This window comes from Mesocricetus auratus, unplaced genomic scaffold, assembly GCF_017639785.1.
Source record: "Mesocricetus auratus isolate SY011 unplaced genomic scaffold, BCM_Maur_2.0 Super-Scaffold_100008, whole genome shotgun sequence".
Taxonomy (NCBI): Eukaryota; Metazoa; Chordata; class Mammalia; order Rodentia; family Cricetidae; genus Mesocricetus; species Mesocricetus auratus.
Window position 1 is genome coordinate 18593739 of NW_024429192.1, and position 21607 is coordinate 18615345.

General features: G+C 41.3%; 1 protein-coding gene and 1 long non-coding RNA gene across 2 annotated transcripts in view; both read left to right on the forward strand.

Moving 5' to 3' along the window:
* The window catches only part of LOC121141914, a 72505-nt gene extending 51848 nt beyond the window's left edge, over window positions 1-20657 (forward strand). The window contains exons 3-4 of the long non-coding RNA XR_005878865.1: window positions 18087-18195; window positions 19947-20657. This is a non-coding gene — a long non-coding RNA (uncharacterized LOC121141914). The remainder of the gene's footprint in view (window positions 1-18086; window positions 18196-19946) is intronic.
* On the forward strand, window positions 401-1559 carry LOC121141913 (small ubiquitin-related modifier 1-like). Its single transcript, XM_040750569.1, has one exon. The coding sequence runs from the start codon at window positions 502-504 to the stop codon at window positions 751-753; it is 252 nt and encodes an 83-aa protein (XP_040606503.1). The 5' UTR covers window positions 401-501; the 3' UTR covers window positions 754-1559.
* Window positions 20658-21607: the final 950 nt, after the last annotated feature.

Genomic DNA, 21607 nt, shown 5'->3' on the forward strand with positions numbered 1-21607 from the left:
TTTTCTTTACTGTTCACATGTATTAACTCAGTTGGATATAATATTTTTTAAATCACAGGTTGATTTCCTAAGCTTTGAGAATACTTCTCCATGATCTTTTGATGCCCAGATTTGATGTCAACCTGGAAGTTCTATTTTCTTCCTGAAAAGTCCCTTCTCCTCCTATAATGATGCATGAAGACCTTTTTCTCTTGGACCTGGAATTAAATATATCATCAGATAAGAACGGGCAGGTTTAAGTCTGCCATAATTAATTTTTACATGACATTATACATGTCCTTTAATTTATAGTCAAATGACTTTCTTTAAGTCAAATGAAATTTTCATGTCTTTTTTTTGTATTTTGCTATTCTATCTGATAAAGTCATTTTTCTTAGGCTTCTTTTAAAAACTTATCTTTGGGTGCTGTGGGGAAGAGACAGATTTGTAAACCTTAGAGTGAGGTTCTGCCTGCCGGAGGCCGCTGTGGTGCAGAGACCCTCGGGTGAAGCCACCGTCACTATGTCTGACCAGGAGGCAAAACCTTCAACTGAGGACTTAGGGGATAAGAAGGAAGGAGAATACATTAAACTCAAAGTTATTGGACAGGATAGCAGTGAAATACATTTCAAAGTGAAAATGACAACACATCTCAAGAAACCCAAAGAGTCATACTGTCAAAGACAGGGCATTCCAATGAATTCACTCAGGTTTCTCTTTGAAGGTCAGAGAATTGCTGATGATCATACTCCAAAAGAACTGGGAATGGAGTAAGAGGGAGTGATTGAAGTTTATCAGGAGCAAACTGGGGGTCATTCGAGGGTTTAGATAATTCTTTTTTTTTCCTTTTCCCTCAATCCTTTTTTATTTTTAAAATAGTTCTTTTGTAATGTGGTGTTCAAAATGAAGATTGAATACTGGCACTCCATCTCTTTTAGACCATCTGGTAATCTGAATTATAGTGTTCAATATTCATTATTGGTTGTTTTTGTTGTGCTGATTTTTGGTGATCAGACCTCAGCTCCCATAATATTGCCCTTCTTGTTTTAAAAAAAATTCATGTGTGCACAGAGAGGCCACCCTTTTCATGACTGTGCATTTCAGGTTTGTGATGATAAAAAGATCAACTAGTGGGAGCTTTCCTATGACCTTCCAATTGGCCCTCAAGTTCCAGCATGCAGTTGTCTCACTCCTGGACTGTGATTTTCAGTGGGAGATGGAACTTTTTCAGAGAACTGAACTGTGGGAAAATGATCTTTCCTCAGCTTGAAGCTACTTTTAAAATATGAGGGTCTGGACCAAAAGACGAATATCACATTTGTAGTCAAGATGACAGATACAGTGAGAGTAATAACTAACTCCAAAGATGGCTTCACTGGAGAGGAAGAAGCGTCCTGAGAGTAAGACAGGCTGTCTGAAGGTCCCAGGAAAGCAGTTAGTAACAGTTACTCATGCAGAAGTGTATGCAACAGACACTGCTCCTTTTGGTTCTGTTTGTACTTTTTGGCCTGGGACATGGGTTTTCAAGGGACATCGTCTGTACCAGCTTCATTAAAAATAAACAATTATTTGTAAAAACCATAAAAAAACTTATCTTTGATCTCCTAGTTCTGTCTACTAAATTTCATTTTCTATGGGTTTAAAGGTTTTTAGAAGTAACTTTTTATCTTATTTGTTTTGGGATCCCAATTCCCAATGCATTAGAAAAGGCTATGGTAACAGTTATATTTTCAATGTAGAGAAATTTTTTCCTTCCTTATACTACACAATTTTTAAACTTCCTGTTTTTATTTAGCAGAGAAATGTTTTCATGCATTTTTGCAAATATAGATTATAGATATGTTTTACACTTTTAGTTATTATTTACTTAGGAAGACATTCACAGAGTCGGGAGGGGGAGTGTGGTTTGTTAGTTTGTTTTGGTGAACTTTCCGCCTCAGTCTTCTGAATGCTGAGATTAGAGACAAATGCTGCCACATCCAGCTTGGGTATCCTTTTCTGCCTGCCCAGCTTGACTGCCTTCCAGTCCTTGCTGCAGCTCAGCAGACAGCCCCATATGTGGGCATATATGTGCGGCGCTAACTGGAGTGGGGGAATTATCAAACAAACAGGCAATGTATAGCGTTAGGAGGGAGAATTTTGGGGGACACTGTGTTAAACGGGGGAAACGGAGAGTGGATATGACTATAGTTCATTGAACACATATATGAATGAGATTCCCAAAGTATAAAAGATTATTAAGAAGGAAGAGAATGCGAGAAGGGGGGTGATAAAGGAACGGTAGATTTGCTTTTTGTCTACTGTAGTTTCACCCTGATAAGCTGTAGAATGAGTGCCTTTGAATAATGGGGTATGAATTAAAGGTAGGGCAGCACGAGGGGGAGTTTTGCACCTAAGTCAAAGGACTTTGGTTTGCTTTCAGTAGGAAATAAGTCCCCATTTTTAATAGTGGCTGCCTGTGTGGTTTGAGACTTTCTGTGACATTGACCTTATTCTCCCTGAATGTCTCTAAGATTAGCATATGGAAAGCAACCCCACTTGAGTTAGCTTCAGATCTTCAGCACCCTTCCGGTGCCTCACATTGTGAGAAAACAGCCCAGCTTCCATCAAGCTCTGTTGCTCTCTGCTTGGGTCAGCATGAGTTATGAAGTGGTTAGCGGTGCTCCAGATGAATTCCGGTTTGTAAGCATTCTGCAGAAAGTCTGCATTTTCCCCCTGATTGTTAGAACTAATACACATTTCCAACAAAGCCTTAAAGAGTTTTATTATGTCATTTATTTGTGTTTTTCTGTGTCGTTGCCTCCATAGGCCAAGAGAGGGCATTGGAAACCCTGGTGCTTCAGTCACAGATAGTTACCAGCTGTTTGACGTGGGTACTAGCAAGGAACTTGGTTCTTCTGGAAGAGCAGCAAATGCTCATAACCACAGAGCTACCTATGTAGGCCCTAAATTTTCAACAATTGTTGCATGCTTTTGGCCACTCCATTCTGAATTTTTAGGAATAAATTTAAACTAACGATTCAAACCAAATGTTTATGACAAAGCATCATGCAATAATTGATATAGTTTCAAATCAACAGAAAAATATCAGTCTACCAATTTTCTAGTTCCTAAATTTGGCCCTACAGATAATTTGCATTGGCAGTGTGTGGGAATTGCTGTGTACATACTTCTTATGACCTGTCTATAAGACTGTGATCCAGTAGGTTTATTGTGGGGCCTCGAAGTATGCATTGTGTGTGTGGGTGTGCGTATACATGTAGGTGTGAATGTACACATGTACTTGTGGAGGCCAGTGGCAGACCTCAGATGCCATTCCTCAGGAACCACACATACGGAATTTTGAAACAGGATCTCTCCTCTCTCTCTGGGACTCAGGACTTCTGATTACACCAGGTGGCTGGCCAGCTCCGGGGATCTGCCATCTGTCTCACCAGTGCAGTTTCCAATCCCAACCAGATCTAACTTTTTAGGTGGGTGCTAGGGAATGAACTCAGATCCTCAAGCTTGTATGAAAAGCTCTTTAGCAACTGAGTTCTGTCCCTATCAAAATCGAATGCATCGTAAGCCTTTTTCTAGGTACTCTTTTAATCAGCAAGATTTTCAAGTCACTGACTTAATCTAGAGAGTCTAAACCTTTTGTAAGTATATTATTATTATTTCATATGCTGGAGCATTATTCTATTTTTATTTAGATTCTCTTATATCCAAGCTCTTTAGAATAGCAGAGTGTATTTTATTCTTTTCTGTAAGAGAAATTTTGAATTACCATTTATTTTTTCATTTATAGTTTCACAATAACTGTGAGATGGAGCACAGTGTTGCAGACAGACGCGATGACTCTAGCTATAGGTGGTCAGAACTACAGTTGAATAGGGCATGTTTCAAGAAGGCCACAATGACCCCATACAGATTTACATCTGGCATTCTAAGATATGGAGAATTAATTTCATCATATGTTGCAATTATGTGGGGGAAAGTCTATTGTGGCTTTGAAGACGACAGTGGAAAATTGATGAGGAACACTGGGCAGGGACAACTGGAGGTCAGCAAGGGCTTTTGTGGGCAGATGTTGCATGCAGGGGCAGAATCCTTTATAGATATTGTTAAACAAAGATGCTTCCCATGTACAAGCATTTTAAAAAATCAGAATTGTTTCAGAACTTTGCTACTGACTTAGTTGCCAGGAATGAAACACACAGAGCAGACAGTTGTAAATGATTTAGTTCACCCAGTATTACTTGGGGCTTGGTTATTTAGATTAATACATAATGGAAATGTTCTGATGAACAATGTTCACACTTAGAAGGGAGTATGAAAACGTACAGAACCAAAGTCATTTGTTTTTAAACCTAGGAACTCTACCCTCCAGCTATGAAGTGTGGGAACACCAGACCTTGAGCAGAGACCCACTTCCCCATGGCCTGGGAGTAGGCAGCTGTAAGACAATGTTTACTAAAGACAATGTTTACTAAAAACAATACAATGCCCGGGGCAATAAGTTTCTGGAAAAGGCCTGCCCACGGAAACCGCCCTGACCTTGACCTTGTCCAAAGACTAACCTTGTCTTCTGCCACGCCCAGATCAGTTTTTGGTGTCAGAGCAGAACCAGCCAGGGTAGAGGAGAGAGCAGAAGCTTCTCTGGTGGGAGCCTTTCTTAGGAAGTTTTCTTGAACCTTTTTGGAGCCTGCTTAAAGTTTTCTTTATATCGTTGAACGAGTCTCTGTGTTGTCAATGCCCGACACCCTCCGCACGTTCTCGGACACAGGCTGAGTGGCAGGCGTGACAATGAAGCATCTAGTTTCCCTCTGTAGTGCCAACTCTAAGAAGTGGAGCAACACGCGAAGAGAGATTAATTGAGAAACCCTGACAGATCCACCCCTCTGGATCTCTGTCTAGCTACCTGAAGGACAGTTGTGGCTTCACTGATACAGGCTAAGATAGGGGGACGTGGAGCTATTATCATTGTGAACAGGACACAACTGTAAGACCCTTTAAGAGAAAACTAGTTCCTCCTGGTCAAGAGGATGAAACCCTGGCCTGGGCAGAGACCTAACAGTCCTCTTGGGCAGGTCAACCACCCCTCCTCTGGATGAAGGACCACCTGCAGAGTGTGGGCTCACCTTAAGCCATGTTGAAGAGACAGGAGGACTTATCATTCCATTAGTGAGATTCTGCACTTTTCCTTCCCAGAATTCTTGCCCACTTATGTAGTCCCTATGTGCCAAACCACTGGGCCTGCTCATCTTTGGGTCCCCCCTGCCAAAGCTGTTGTGTTTTCTTTCTTCTGGATCTTTCATATGATGGTCAGAATGGAAGCATGGCTTTCCTGGAGCCTTGGGCTCCCTTACACCATCTCTAAAGCTCCTGCTCCCCACTCCTCCCCCATCCCCACCTCGACTCCCCTTGTGGCTGACCTCCAACCCTGCTTAACTCATAGGGCATTTCCCTTCCCTCCTCTCCATTCTCCTCTTCTGGGTATCTGCTAGGATTTACAGCTTGCATACCCTGGGGTGTTTTTCTTTTGAGCTCTAATAATATTATTCTCAAGCTGCTGTTTGAGTCTGACCTAAACTTTTTTCTTCTTATTTTTTTTAATTAATGTGACTAAGAATTCCAAGAATAGATCCCAACTTCTCTGATGCCATCTGGGAGCCATAAGGGACTCCCTCCAATTTCTGGGAGCCAAAGAGAGGGTTCTGGTCTTACAGCATAGTTTTTCTGTCAGACTGCAGCCTGATAACACAGATACGCCATGCTCCATAGGATAAATCAGTAAACCAAAACTGCTGAGGCTGCTAGATAATTCTGTACTAAGTAAATAATGGTAGGAGAGATCTGAATGGTCTGTGATACTGTACATAACAGCAGGCTCTCAGTCAGGGTTCCCACTCCCTTAAGAGCTCTAACTTTCATCACATCCTCTTTCTAGTTTCTTCTACCTCACATTCTGTGTGTAAGCACAACTCAAGCCTCAAGGAAGAAAAGCACTTAGAAGCTTTTGGGAGTTAGAATTCATCAAAAAGATTCTGGAGGTAGATTATTATACTATGAATAAGGCAAGATTTTAAATAATTTCAATTGCATCAAGTGAGCATCTATGATTGGCAAAAAAAGCTATTTCTTGCATGAAATATGTCAATGACAGGTGTGCAAACAGCTTACGTGTTTTCTCTTGCTCAGATATTTTAAACCAAGTTCTGGCATACAAAACATCCTTACATGTGAGTGCATTTGCGTGCATATATGTGTGCTCAACACACGCTTTAACATTTACACCATAACCTAGGATGCTGTATTGGTTTTCTATGCTACATAATGAATTACCAAAAAAATCAGTGGCTTACAACAAGTTTAATCTGTTATCTGGTATTAGTTTATTATCATAAACCTGACACGCTTTAATTGGATTTTCTGCTCATTGCTTCAAGGCTGAAATCAAAATGTCAGCTGACAACATCCGCATCTGAAGACACAGCTATGAAAGTCCACTACCCAGCTTTCACAGCATCAGCAGGATTCCTCTCCTTGGAGTTTTGGGACAACTATTTTAGTCGTAGTTGTTGGCCAGGGACCACTTGGCTCCTGGCATCAGTTCCACAGGTAGCCTTGGGGTTTCACTCCATAGGCCTTCCTCCTGCCTCACAGAACTTTATGTGTCAAAGGCCAGACATAGAGGCTTACTTGATTAGATCAGGCTTACTAAAAATAAACCTCCTTTGATTTAACCAAGAGATAATTGATTAATTAGGTATCTTCATTGCATCTATAAAATTCCTTCATCTCCACCATAATATATAACTCAGTCTTGAGAAATTACATAAAACTTCACCCTAGGCACAGACTGTCTACACCCCTGGATAATATTAGATAAGGGGCAAACACTAGGCAGAGATTTAAAGAACCATTTAGAATTCATCCGGCAATAAGTTTCTGGCGTTGTTTGTTCAGTCCCAATGCTCATACCCTGACTTGTGATGCTGACATGGTCAGAATCCCTGCTGATGAGTTGACTCTACTTCCCCCCACTGCCTTGAGTTTCTGGTTCACCACTTGTGCTTCGTCTTGGCCTCAATGGCAGATGACTTCATTTGGCCTCCTGTATTTTGCTTAGTGCTCTGCTAGAATAGGCTCAACCCTAGGCACTGGCCCTGCCTCAAGACGGCCACCGGTAGTGGACCACTTGGCTGCTGATCATAGATACGGGAAACATCTATGACCCCTTGTTAGAAGAAGGGGAAATGGAAGTAGAAATAGCTGCAGGGACAGCTACTAGTAGATACAATTGTCACACACTGTTTGGGTGGCCAGACCTAGTAACAGAAGTAAAGGAAACAGTAGGGAGAAAGCCTTCTAACCAGCAAGTCCTGTGATTGGAGGGCCCTGGGAGATGTGAAATTCCCTTTGAAGCTGCTGCATGGGACAGGGACGGTGTGCCTTCTTCTCATCTATTCTATGTGGGACCTGCAAATACATTTTCCTGGAATCTCTTATCGTTAAGTCAAAACACACTTCTTCATACAAACCACGTTTACTATTATTTAGGCATGTAGAAAGCTTTCATGAAGAAGCAGATTGTCTTGTGAGTACTTAGCTTGTGTGAGGCCCTGATTCAGTCTCCTTACATCACCAAAAACTATCTCTATGTTTGAGTTCCAGCACCTACCATTTCGTCTCTCTGGGCACTTGGTTTAGATACTTCTGTTAAGTAGTTTTCCAATGCTTAAAAAAATGACAACAAACAAACAAACACTCTTGGAATAATTTTCCAAAGAGCTTGAAACCTTCATTTAGACTCATAGTAGAAGAGTCCTTTGCCAGCTGGCCGTTGATTTGGGTCCCTCATGACAACAAAGATCAGAAGATTTATGGATAGGTCTCACCACCTGAAAGGTTCCAGTAATTATGCATGTACATATATGCACGTAACAGGAAGTAATAAAAAACGGAGGCTGTGAATTTGAGAAAGGACAAGGAGGGGTAATTAAAAGATAAGTTTCCTTTAAAAGAAGAAGAATCCAGAACGTTCTCATGGCACTATTCTTGTGATTGGAAGGCAGCTGTTGTAGTGACCAGTCCTCCATTTTAGCAGCCATGACAGGCTAGCATGTGCTTGCATGACCTTGCTGCTCCTGTCCTGGGCACTAAGGTCAGATGCCCTCCTCGTGGCAAGGAGCCAATCAGAAGTTAGCTGGCAGGGCTGTGCTTTATGGCTCTGGGTGTGCTTTACGGACAAGTGCACAACAGTGACATGCAGAACATAGCAACCGCCCTGGGAGGGCCTATGGGCCATAACAACCAGTTGACCAATCAACACAGGGCACGTCACCCAAACCTGGAAGCGCACCAATCCTGAGACTGTTTCATACCCCTAGATACTCCCCTTATGCTGCCCTTTAAGGTCCCTGCCTCAAGGTTGCTTGGGGTCCTTCTCCAGCCATTCAACATGGTGGCAGGGTGGAGGGCCTGAGCTAATGGGGTTAGCTCGTTAAACATCTACAATAAAAGACTCTTTGCTTTTGCATCGAAATGGGCCTCTTGGTGATTTTGGGGTTCAGAATTTAGGTACAACACTGTGTTCACCATGATTACACCAACACCACACCAATACCCAGGCTTCCAGATCCAGTGATAGAGGAAGCCTGGCATTTTAGCATGCTCCTGCTTAAGAAATATTTTCTATTATTTAAACGGAGTCATACCTGATGAATTGGAGCACGTATCACTTACATTTCATAGAAGAGAAAACTCAGGCCAGGAAAAGTGGTCTCAGCTAGTGGAGGTAAGATTATAATTGGATCCGAAGATTGCAGAATTCTTAGCTTCCTTTCTGCCTCTCTTCATTGCTCCCCACACTCTAGAGCAATAGTTTTCAACCTTCCTAATGTGCAACCCTTTAATACAGGCGACCTCCAAACATAAAATTATTTTCACTGCTACATTGTAGCTGTAATTTTGTTATTGTTATGAATCATAATGTAAATATTTTTGGAGATAGTCGTTTGTTAAAGGGGTCATGACCCACAGGACGCCCTAGAGACACTGAGCCATATGAGGAGGTGCCCTGGCCATCAGGGCACAACGGAGGTCTAGCCCGCAGGAGCCTGGAATGACGGGACAAGAGACAAGGGAAGTGGACAGCGAGTCAACTTGACTGATCAAGCTGTATTTAATGAGAATTTCATATAGGCTTATACAGGGGAAATGATGTAGGGCAATGGGGCAGAGGAATGCAGGACAATGAGGGAGGGGTCGTTGCCTAGTGACCAGGCCACTAAAGGTGAGCAGATAGTAGGTAGTGGCAAGGTGAAAGGGTCACAGAAGTTGTTTGTGGAATGTTTCCTGTTTTGCCATAGGCTATTCCTGTGAGCCCAAGTTCTATTCATTAGGAAGCTGGGGATGGGGATGGACTATTCTTATAAAAGGCTGGCAATATTTGCAAGAGATTCTAAATAACAATGATGGCTCCCGACAAGGAGGTATCTTGTACTTTGTAATGACTACACAGAGGAATGCTACTGCCATGTAGTTTGGCAGGAACAATGAATGTACCTCAACATCTTGTAATACACTACAGAATGTTCTAGCCCCAATTATCAACCATATAGGGGCTCTTCTGAACAAATCTTGGTAGTCATTAACTCTTATGGAGTCAGTCAATATTTGATTCTGTTACCTACATTAATATCCCTGGTTCAGATGTCTTTCAAGGGCTTTGAGTTTATGGATAGAACTGAACCCCTCTCTTCAACTATCTCAGGCTCAAAATATCTAATCATCATGTATTTAGTCAGTTTTCTGATAGTTTGTTATATCAAAAAATTTGAGGCAGAGTCTGATTATGTAACATATATTGGCCTTGAAGATGTGTTCTTCTGACCTTAGCCTCTGGAGGGCTGAGGTTATAAGTATTTTTTTCCAGAAGTGCTTAACAGTATAATTACAATGGAAAAGGGGGTGGGTAGTTAAAATAGAATTGCCAGTCACTGGTGGAAATTTGCTTATCCATAAAAACTGAAGTTTTCATATCAGTATCTTCAGTCTGTTCTTTTTCTTTTTTTACCTTAATATATGTTTTTATTTAAACTCGAAACATGAATGCTTCACATGTCAATCCCAGCTACCTCTCCTATCCCTCCTCCCTTGTCCCTCCACCAGCCCCCCCACAGTCCCCCACCCAATCACCACATCATTCCCCAGGGAGGGTGAGACCCTCCTTGGGGGGATCTCCAGAGTCTGTCATTTCATCCAGGGAAGGACCTAGGCCCTTCCCCATGTGTCCAGGCTGAGACAGCATCCCTCTATTTGGAATGAGCTCCCAAAGTTCATTCGTATGCCATGGTAAACACTGATCTATTACCAAGGCCCCAGTGATTTCTGTGGCCTCCTCACTGACACTACATTTATGGAGTCTGGATCAGTCCCCTGTTGGCCTCTCTGCCATCAGTCTGGTGTTCAAGAGCTCCCCCTTATCTGGTCAGCTGTCTTTGTGGGATTCACCATCATGGTCTTGACCCCTTTGCTCATCACTCTTGAGGTTATAACTATAGACCTCTATGCTCAACTAATTCCACTTTTTTGATTACTGTTTATTTCTGAATGGTGATATAAATATTAAGGTTAATATTCATTGTGATTGATAGGCAGGTCTATAAATAACTTTCTAGTCTGTAAACTTTTCCATTTCCTTTTTATTTTGGTAATTTTAGAAAATTCAAAGTAGTCATCTTCCACAAATCTGATGATAAATGTTGAAGATTATATGGAAAGAGAAGAACCCTTGGTTACTGTTGGTGAAAGTGCAAATTAATAAAGCCATTATTGAAATCAGCTTGAAAACTTCAAAAAATTAAAAAATAGGACCTCCACGTTACCCAGCTATTTTACTCCCCATCACAGAAATATTTGTGCTCCCATTGTTATTGCTACTTTACTATAGCAAATAGCCAGAATCTATATAGATGTCTGTCGAAAGATGGATTAATATGCAAATCTAAACAAGAATGCAATCACAAAATTATCATGAAGATAGATATACTTAGAATATATGATATTAAGTGAGGTCACACAATCTCAGAAAAGAAGAGAAAATATGAGGTCTCATTTGTATGCTGAACCTATGCAATGTGTATATGTGAACAAATATATATGTGTGTATGGTATAATACTAGAAAAGAGAATAAGAAAGTCCAAATATTATGGGGTAAGGAAGGACTGAATGCAAGTCATGGACATGATATAGGAAAGAGCTAATTATTTTTCTAGTTCTAACTCTGTCATGTGTTTTCATCTTGGGTGGTTGATAAGTACATAAAATATATTCATTAGTGAAAGTGTAAAATCCAATGTGAAGCTCACAGCTTCAGGAACCAGATTTCAACTCTATGGAAGTTCGTTGAGATGTGTAGCCTTTGGGTCTGGTTAATGTCAGTGTATATTTTTTACTTCTAAGATTTTAAATAATTAAGTTCATTAAATATTTTTAAATTAATCATTTGTTTTGCTGATTTAGTTGAATGCAGCCTATGTGGCACTAAATCTCTGGCATATTTGTAAGTGGCTTTCTGATTTGACTATGAGTTTGACTAAGTTTGTGTTTGATCGTTTTAGTTTTGGTAAGCGTATTCAGAGATAGAATTTTGTTTGTCTGACAGGAGCATATAATGTCTATTTCTTTCTTTGATGATTTTAGCAGCAGTCTCTGATTAACACCTACCTTCAATGACTTAGTCATTCACGCAAAACTCCCAGTTAGTGTTTCCCACCCTTCTACACATTACAGAGGAAAGGCAGGGAGAATACTTGGTTCTTTTCTTGCAGTGTTAGTGTAGAATTTTAGACGGAGACCTAGTTGGTATGTTGGGAGTAGTCTCCTTGCTTCTTCAGGTGCTGAGCATGAGGAGATGAGCTATAGGGCTGAGCGGCTTGCTGCACAGCTCTGAATCTGTCAGTTGTATCCAGTGCACAGCTCTGAATCTGTCAGTTGTACCCAGTGCATCTCCAGAGGTCGATTTCACCTTGGTTCTTCCCTGACCTCAATGTTTGTCTCTCATCGACACGCTTGACTGAGTTCTATTATTGATGCCATCCTAGTGTATTTTCTTCTCTTTTTATTGATTTGCATCAAGTGTACTGAATATTGGGTTCACTGTGGCATTTTCATACATTCCATAATTCATCTTATAGCTAAAATTTCTCAGTTTTCCAAGCCTAATTATTATTGAATCTCTAAAATAATACTTGATTGAAAGAGAGGTCCTGTAGAGAGAGAGACAGAGGAAAACAAACAGTAGTACATGGAGTTTTTCTCAGTCTAATCTCTTTGTGTGGTCTTTTGAAAACTCAAGCCAAGTTACATAAGATACCACTCTGTGATGGAAACTTTAAAATTGTGAGTGAGTGTGTGTGTGTGTGTGTGTGTGTGTGTGTGTGTATGTGCCTGTGTGTCTGCAGACATACACGTGCACACTTGCCATGGTGAGCATGGGAGTTCAGAAGACAGTTTTCAGGAGAGGGATCCTTTCAGTGGGATCCATGGATATATCTCAGGTCATTAGACTTGTGTGACAAATGCTTTTGTCAGCTGAGCCATCTTGCCAGGTCCTGGGATGGAAATTTTTATTGGCCGACATCAGCCATCAAAACCAAGGCCAAGCTGCTTAAGGAAGCCGATTGTCTTCTGACTGCTCCTCAACCTTCCTCTGATTTGGCCCAGCTGCATTTTTCAAGCTTCAGACACATTGGCTAGTCTCCCAAATGCTGCTGTTTCTCCAGATTATAGCTGTTCTACTCACTGTGTCTCTTCTCTTCTAATTTCTTTGTGCCTTTTGAAGTCACAAGTCATATTGCTAATTATGCCACTTTTATGATTAAAATTTTTAAACAGCATCTTGGACCTTAAGACAATGTTTCCTTGTGACGATATATTGTTTATAATCAAATAAAGTTTGCTTGGAGATCAGAATGCAAAGCTAGCCACAGCCACAGAAGCTGGGCAGTAATGGCATACACCTTTAATCCCAGCACTTGTGAGACAGAGGCAGATGAATCTCTGTGGGTTCAAGGCCACGCTGCGTTACATGAGAGTGAATCAGTCTAAAAGAGAAGCAGAGCTCAGGCCTTTAATCCCAGCATTAGAGAGAATATAGGGAGCTCAGTGCAGTCTCAGGAGCAATCTGAGATTTGGAGAGGAGCAGTGCAGTCCGGAGATGCAATCTGACGTTTCGTGGATTGCCCCTTCAGTCTGAGCTTTGGTAGAAGTGAGAGCTTTTTGGTGGTTTGGCCACTTTGTTTTTCTGATCTTCAGCCTGAACCCAATACCTGTTTCTGGGTTTTCATTATTTGTTCTATGTTTCCTTTACCTCTATTCCTCAGATCTCAGCTTAGATGTTATTTCTTCTGTGGACCCTTCCTGACATGATGTTGTGTTCCCGATCTCTCTGGGATTGTTCTATACTGTGTCTGCCACAGATCAGTCAATGTTCATTATTTTCGGTGTGCCTTTTTCCCCCTCATATGTGTCTCAGTTTGGATGACACATTACATAATCAGTCCTCTAAATCCAGATGCCCGGAACAATGTGATACGCAGACGCTATTGTGCCTTTCCTTGGCATTGTTCTTGTAATTGCACCTAGTGTGTTTCACAGGCAATTACAGGTCCCTGTTTGATGGGTAGCCTTTGTTAAGGAGTGACTTGTATGTCTTCCAACACTTATATCTTAATTTCAACTCACAATGTGACTACATTGGACTGAGGACTTTATGGCTAAATGAGGCATACAAGTAGGGTGCGTGTCCTTAAGAGGGACAGACATAAGAAGAAGGAAAGACATGGTGATGGCCACACAGAGAAGACCAACACCAGCTGTGTATGGAGTAAGGACACGGACCCTGCCTACCAAACAGAGAGGCTTCAGGAGAAAACGAACTTGCAGCACCTTGGTCTGGGACTTCCAGCCTCTCTCACTGGCAGAGAATAAATCTCCATCTGTTAAGCTATCCAGTCTGTGGCTCTTGGTTGGGGTAACTCTAGGTGGCAAGGGCAGCTTTTCCAAGGCTACTTTCTTCATGTCCACCTTGCTGTCATCTGTCCTCACCGGCACGCTGGCCTGTGCAGCATAAGGCTCATCTGAGGAATGGTACAACATTGGGGATGATATCCAATGAAAGAGATACAGTAGGAACCTAGTCTTTTCCCTTGATTCCTATCATGTAGCTCCTATAAGTTTTGAATGTTCCTGAGTGATAAGAATCAATGTCTTTTGCTATTCATAATTTACTTCCTTGACCATACCAGAGTTTTGCTAATGAGGTAGGTGGTTTAAGATGGGACCTCTACCTAGCCCAGGAAGTGGCCAGTTAGAACAGACTCCAAATATCAGAGATTTGGAGTGTTGAAATTTCCCACTTACTTGGTGTTGAGAGGGGTGCTGAAGATTAAGCTTTAAAAGGTGTTTAACAAAAACATGGCAAGCTTTTCATAAGCTTCTCTATGGCCGAATGAATGTGACTCAGAGTGATCCTGGGATATCTTCACCTCCCCATTCACTTGGCCATACTTGGATCCATCTGTGTTTTTCATTTGCCTGTTCCTATATGTCCATTTCAAAATAGTTTATAACAAATTTGTGTTTTACAGCTATTTCCTCTGAATTAAAACAGTCTTCTCTGGGAGGAGGCAAGAGGCTTATAATATTTAGGAAGTTCAGCAAACTTACAGGGCTCAGGAAACACAGGAAACTAACAAGACCCACAGGCCCCTTCCTACGATTATATAGCCAATGAACAGTTAATTGCTAAAGAGGAGACTCTTCTGTGGAGCTACAAGGTTTCAGAGTTGACTAAAGTTGACTGATTGATTAGAAGTACAGCCCAGAGCCGGAAAAACATGATTATTATCTGAAATGGAGACAGTTTTGTGGAATTAGGCACTTAACTTGTGGAATCTGATGCTATCTCCAGGTAGTACTGTTTTGGCTTTTGTTTTGGGCCAACTTGACACAAGCTAAAGTTTTGTGAGAGGAGAGAACATCAGTTGGGAAACTAAGATTGACCCGCTGCCAAGCCTGTGGGAAATTTGAATTGATGTTTATTGTGGGAAGTCCCAACTCACTGTTGGTGGTGCCACCTCTGGATTGGTGGTCCTGGGTGTTATAAAAAGGCAGGCCGAGGAAGTCATGAGGAGCAAACCAGTAAGCACCACCCAACGATGGCCTCTGCTTCAGTTCGTATATCCAGGTTTCTGCCTTGACTTCCCTGGCTATGTGATGAAAAAAAAGAAAACAAAAAAATCCCTTTCTACCCAAATTGCTTTTGGTCATGGTGTTTTATCACAGAAAGACAAACCCTAATTAAGATAGGTACATAGTGTCAAAATTAATTAAATCAAAGGTCTTCCAGATGGTATGCACTTAACAATTGTTTTGTTTGTGGCGAAACTCTCCCTTACATCTCATCGCAGAAGTGTGTTCTGTGCTTAGTATAAAATAATGGTTCCTTTTCCTTTCACAGTAGGAAATTCTCTAAGGAGAAGTTGACTTTCTGTAACTGTTGGAGTTGTTTAAGCAGTTTGTTTTCTCACATTTGTCTTTGGGGTCTAAATTGGAAGGCAATTGCCTAGGAAGCGAAGAGGGAGCCAAAGTGAGGAGCAGAGAGACTAGAGACATGAAGATACATTGGAGTTCAGGCAGATGTGCCAGAACTAGCTCCCCCAAGTCTCCAGCTTCAAAATATCAAGTTCTATGTGACAGAGACTGAACCATTTATCATGCAAACAGACATTAACCTGGCTCACAGGCTGCAGACACTGAGTATGTCTTTCTGAGCAAGATGAGCTAGAACTAGGACCTGCCTATGTCAGGAAGGTGAGCCTGTGGACCGCACCAGGTGATTGAATTGAAACCAAGTGCAATTCAGTGACCCCAAGCAGGGTTGTTGAGTACTCTTTGTTGCTGTATAAGGCAGCCTAGCTCTACCCTTCAGATCTTGCAAAGGTATCATTATGGCCAACACTAGTTTGAAATCGAACAGTCGAAGTCATGTGACTCTCCCTTATCCAAGCTGATACACTGTGAATCTACCACAAGCACTCAAACGTTTTGTTAAAGAGACTGATATTATGTGATAGTGATATTAGTGGTCTCATAGCATTGTGATTTGTCTTCCAAGTGTAGAAGAGGTTTATAAAACACAGAATCTTCTCCAGGGATATCATGTATCACATTTGCTCTTCAGACTTTGAGAGTGTTTGAGGTATGGTACAATCTTCTTCACATAATAGAGGTCTTATTGGCTATACAAAGACACTTACCATAATTGGCTATCAGACTGATTTCTAATATAGCCAAAATATAGAGATTTATAAAGTTTATCAAGCAGTTGTTTTTACTGTTTCATAATCACCCTTAAATGGCTGTATTTACAGATTCCAGGGAGGAAAAAATATCCCCATCCATCCTAGGTGCTTCAGCTGTGTAATGAGCATTCTATGCCAGAAACACGGATGAACATGTTTGTGTCTTTCTACAAAGTTAGAATTTATTAAATAACAACAAATCCACATGATTTAGTGGTTTAATGATAAAAATTTCTCAAGAAAGAATCTACCTACCTTGGTAGTCTGGCCAAGATAAATTCACATTCTTTTCTTTCACTCTTAATTACTAATATTAACTCATACATCACACAGCACACAGTAATATCTATCATCTATCTATCTATCTATCTATCTATCTATCTATCTATCATCTATCTATCCTCTCTATCTCTCTGTCTCTGTCTCTGTCTCTCTCTCTTGTGTGTGTGTGTGTGTGTCTTTTAGAATGAAAGCAAGTTAAAAAGGCTACAGCAGAGTTGAACGGATTTCAGAAGTAGGCTGAGAGTTCGCATTTGGTAAGATAATGATCAGACTAGAGCCCCGTGGGAATCAGGGTTTGAGAACAAAGATCTCCTAGCTGAAAGGTGAAAGACTGAAGAGGGCCTGAAAACAGGGCACAGGTCCGGATGAAAACAATTGGCTGGTAGGGAGACAGAGTAGGACATATCAACTGTTGGAGACAGCTGAGCTGAAGCTACAGGGATGGTTGGAGAATCCTCTGCCCTTTAGTTCTGCACACACACACACACACACACACACACCACACACACACACATACACACACACACACACACACAGAGAGAGAGAGACAGACAGACAGAGAGAGAGAGACAGAGAGAGGAGGAGAGGGGGAGAGACACTATTTAGGCACATACCACAAGCACTATGCAGGCACACACGCACGAGCACACACAGACACACACTATATGCAGGCACACACCCTAGGTACCAGATGACAAGCAAACGCTTGGGCAATGGCATCACAGCATTAGGTGTCCTTCCCTTGGTCTAGAATGTCTGATAAGTTCTTGGGCCTGGCTTCTCTGATATCATTTTTATAAACCCATGTGCCCTGCAGTTTCACCTCACCCTGATATTCTTAGAGAGTCGTTTCTTTTCTATTCTCAGGAGCAAGTCATTTATCAGTCTGTTCCAGATGGGCGGTGCCTGAGACATGCTACAGTTACTGGGTCCACCCACACTGTCATTATTTTCCCTTAAAATAAAGTCAAAAACTTCTTGTAAAATGGAGTCTCCTAGGGCAAAGCACAGCCTGCAAAATTATTCTTTTACTCAATATGGACTAAGTTAGAGTAGCTTGATTTCAATTGCTTCCCACCTTGTAAATTAGACTGGCCAAGACCAGAGGTAGACATGTACTGTACTTGGTAGTTTGTCAGCCTAGTGTTTAGGAAGCCCTGGGCTTGATTCTCCAGAACTACATAAACTGGATATGATGGTACATGCCTGTAACGCAGCACTTAAAGACAAGGTAATGTCAGAAATATCAGAAGTTCAAGATCTGTTTTGGTCACAGAACAAGCTAGAGCCAGAGTGGGATGTGGGGATCCCTGTCTGAAAACAGGAACAAGACATAAACTGACATTAGATAAATAAGAAGCAAAACTAACCTAACTTAACCTATACTAAACTAAAAGTTCATACATTTTAAGCAATCACTTATTTTATTTTCTGGTATGCGTGTCTGAGTGAGTGTATATGCACCACAGGTTTGCAGGACCTTGTGGAAGTGAGAAGATTGTGTCCAGTCAACTGGACCAGGAGCTACAGATGTTTGTGAGCTTCTAGGACCTGGACCTGGTTTCCTCTGGAAGGGCAGTAAGTGCTCATAATCACTGACTGAGTCATCTCTCCAGCTGTAGGAGTTTAGTATGGCACAATGTGTGTTTCACAGTTGCATGCAGGAGTGGCCACAGACACGGGACTGAAAGAGATGGGTTGAATTTGGACTTTTAGGGCGGGAGAAAAATATATGGTGAAGTGGCCAGGAAAATGTGGAAAACAAAGGACAAAGATTTTTTTCAGTTCACCTTGTTAGACAGATTTAAGTCAGTGCAATCTCCATTGCTAAGAGTTGTTTAATGTCTTCCCCTTCTTGACATGGAAGAGAGATATCTCTGCAGCCCAAACAGTACTTAAACTTGGGATCCTCCTCTCTCAGCTTCCCAAGAGCTCAGAGTAGAGGCCTGGGCCACTCATCTCGGCAAGGGAAGGCTACATCTCAAGGATCGTGGCTTCCTTAGTGAAAAACAAAAACAAACAAAAGTATCCGTGCTTTAGGAAAGAAAAACTTGGGCTTTGATATAGACTTTTCCCTACTTCTTCTGGTTTTCAGTGTTTCTTTTTGTTTGCTTGTTTTTTTTCTTACTTGAAATCATGTATACGGCAAAGGAACACATTATGCGTGGGATGCTCATAAATTATCTAGTTTCCCCCTTTGTCCCCAGTTTTTCCTTTTCTGCCTTTTTCTGCATTCAGTGTGAATAGGGGAGACATGAGAATTCCAGAAAGACATAATACGTGGTAGCACAGAAACACTTTGTTCTGTAGACTGCCCAGGGACCAGCAGTTTGCAGTGGAACATGATCCGCCATTGTGTTGCCTGCTCGTATTGAAAGCCGGTACATGTTGCAACATTTTGATTCCCAAACGATTCATCACCATAGCATCTGAACAATGGCTGCAGTGTTTAGATAAGTGATAATTCTCATTCGTGGCGTTCAGTTGCTTTCTTTCTAGGGTACTTGAAATGACTCTGTTCCTTCACAAAGGTCCCGAGAACACAGGCAAATTTTATTTTCTACTTAGTAATGTCACTTGGGGCACTTAACCTAGGATTCAGGGCTCTCACCCATTTTTAAAGTCTTCCATTTGGCCACTATGTTGGATGCACATGCTTACATTTAACTGGGCAAGACTCCCCAAATAGACACATTAGCTACTTTGGAAAAAATGTCACCAATGGAGTTACTGGTCAAATTGTTACTGGAACATAGACAGACTTCTATTTATCCAATTAAATCTCTGGCATCATTTTTTAAAATATGGATAATTGCAGGTTGCTAGTATTCTCCCTTTAATTGGTTTTGATTATGCACAATGGTTTTCTGATCTCTCCAGCTGCTTCATTAGAATTTAAGAGAGAAAAATGACCCCGTGACCCTCCTCTCTCAGCCTAATGAGAAAGACATCAGCAAACCAGAAATGCAAATGTACTTTCTTGACTCTTTCCCTTTTAATACAAATATGATGATAACTGACTCTTTCTACACCAGCTCCTTCTGCTTAGACTTACACATGGGAAGCTGTGTGTGGATCTGACGGCAGAGTAGAGGAACCTGCATTGTTCAAAAGCCATGCAGATAGGTGAGAAACGAGCTGAGATAACAAGAAGGAGGAAATGGTAATAAATCATTAATGATAATCAAAAAGATCTTGATAAATCAGCGGTTAGAATCTAGCAAGTCTCTAAGGCTTCATAAAATGCCCCGACTGCTGCCAGCGTAGGCACGAGATGTCTTGGATGCGAGCCATCATGTCATATTTCCCTGGGTCTTTTACTGTTGCAGATCATCCGTCTCTCCTCCCAGATCATCAACACAGCTCTCAGGAATGAAAAGACTTTTCTCCTCTGAGGGCTGCGAAACTGAAACCAACTCCAGCCACTAGAGGACTCTCTCCTCTTTGGAAAAAGAAAACAAAAATCTCATCTCAACTATGAGATGGGAATGACAAAGACACAGTCAAGCTGGATATAAAATAAACTAGTGTGATTTTTCAAAGGTGTGCCGGTGTCTGTGGAGAGGACTTTGCTCCTGTGGCGACAGGTTGCTAAGGTCACGGAAGAGGCTGACACAAATGTCTGCTGCTGCACAACCGCACTTTGAAGTAACTACTCCAGTGGTCTTCAATGGCAGTTCAAAGGAAGAAGGCTAAAGGCTGATGGGAAAACAGTACAGGTCTCCAAGGCTGATGGCCACAAACTCCTAGTGAATCGAACCCTTATATTTGAAGAACTTCCTATTTTGTCATTTTTCTCCCTTAGCAGATTAAAACAGAAGGAATAATGCAATTGTATGTTTAACAGTTAATATGAGTTAATGATAGTGTGTATATAAGCATACATATATCTACATTTTGTTTTATGCTGAGTATCAAGCTTAGTAAGGACATAAAGACATCCCCAACCCTAAAATGGACACCCCTAAAATGCATTGACCTGTGTTAGGTTTTTTTGTTGTTTGTTTGTTTGTTTTGTTTTGAAACAGGATCTTGCTATGTAGCTCTGGCTGCCCTGGAACTTACTATGTAGACCAGGCTGGTCTCAAACTCACAGAGATCCACCTTCATCTTGCCTTCAAGTGCTTGGGGTCAAAGGTGTGCACCACTATGATGCCTGACCTGTGTACTTGTTCGTAGGAGAAGAGGAGGAGCATGCTTTGAGAAGAGCGTGGGGGTTTGAAGGCAATGGCCCGGGGAAGCTTAGCAGATGTGTTCTTTATCAGCCTTTTCTATGGCCTGATATTTTAGAAGATCAGCATGTTTCTTTCTTCTGGCTGTAGAAAGGGTGCCCCTTGCACGGTGATCCTATCACCTGCTTCAGGGGAAAGTCAGAAACTTGCCCCAGCTTTACATCCTAGCTCAGGGAGAAGGACAGAAGGCTCTGAGTGGGACCTTATTGCTTTTACCATTTTCTCAAAATAATTTGGATTAAAATATTTGAAGGATAACATACCTACACTCCATCTGGAGTAAAAATACCTGCTTCATAAATGGTGAGACTTGAAAGATCATTTACGTGTCTACATACTTATATGCATGTAATATGCATATATGCATATGATGTATATGTATGTGTGTATGAATAGGTACTAGGTACACTATCATTCATTTCTCAAATGCTGTAGAGCAGATATTTTTGTTTTCAGTGTGTACATGTAGACCCATATTTGAAGAAGTGAAGTCATTGCCTCAACTAAGTGGAAAAATCAAGATTTTTAAGTCAGTCCTTTTAATGTGCCATCTTTCATGCTTAAATTCTGGTAGAAACAATCAGAATTTTATAAGAAGGTTTCCTTTTGTAAATTCCATTGTGCTAAGAAATGTAACATCACAAAATATATTCATGCCATATAAACTTTTGAAACCCCGACTCAGGGAAGTTCAGAGAAAATATAACAATTTTATATAGAGAAATTTAAAAGGCAATGTGACTGGAAAAGCTCTCAGA

What these genes read in the sequence shown, in the direction of transcription:
- LOC121141913 (XM_040750569.1), top strand. Translation starts at nt 502, where the DNA reads ATGTCTGACCAGGAGGCAAAACCTTCAACTGAGGACTTAGGGGATAAG.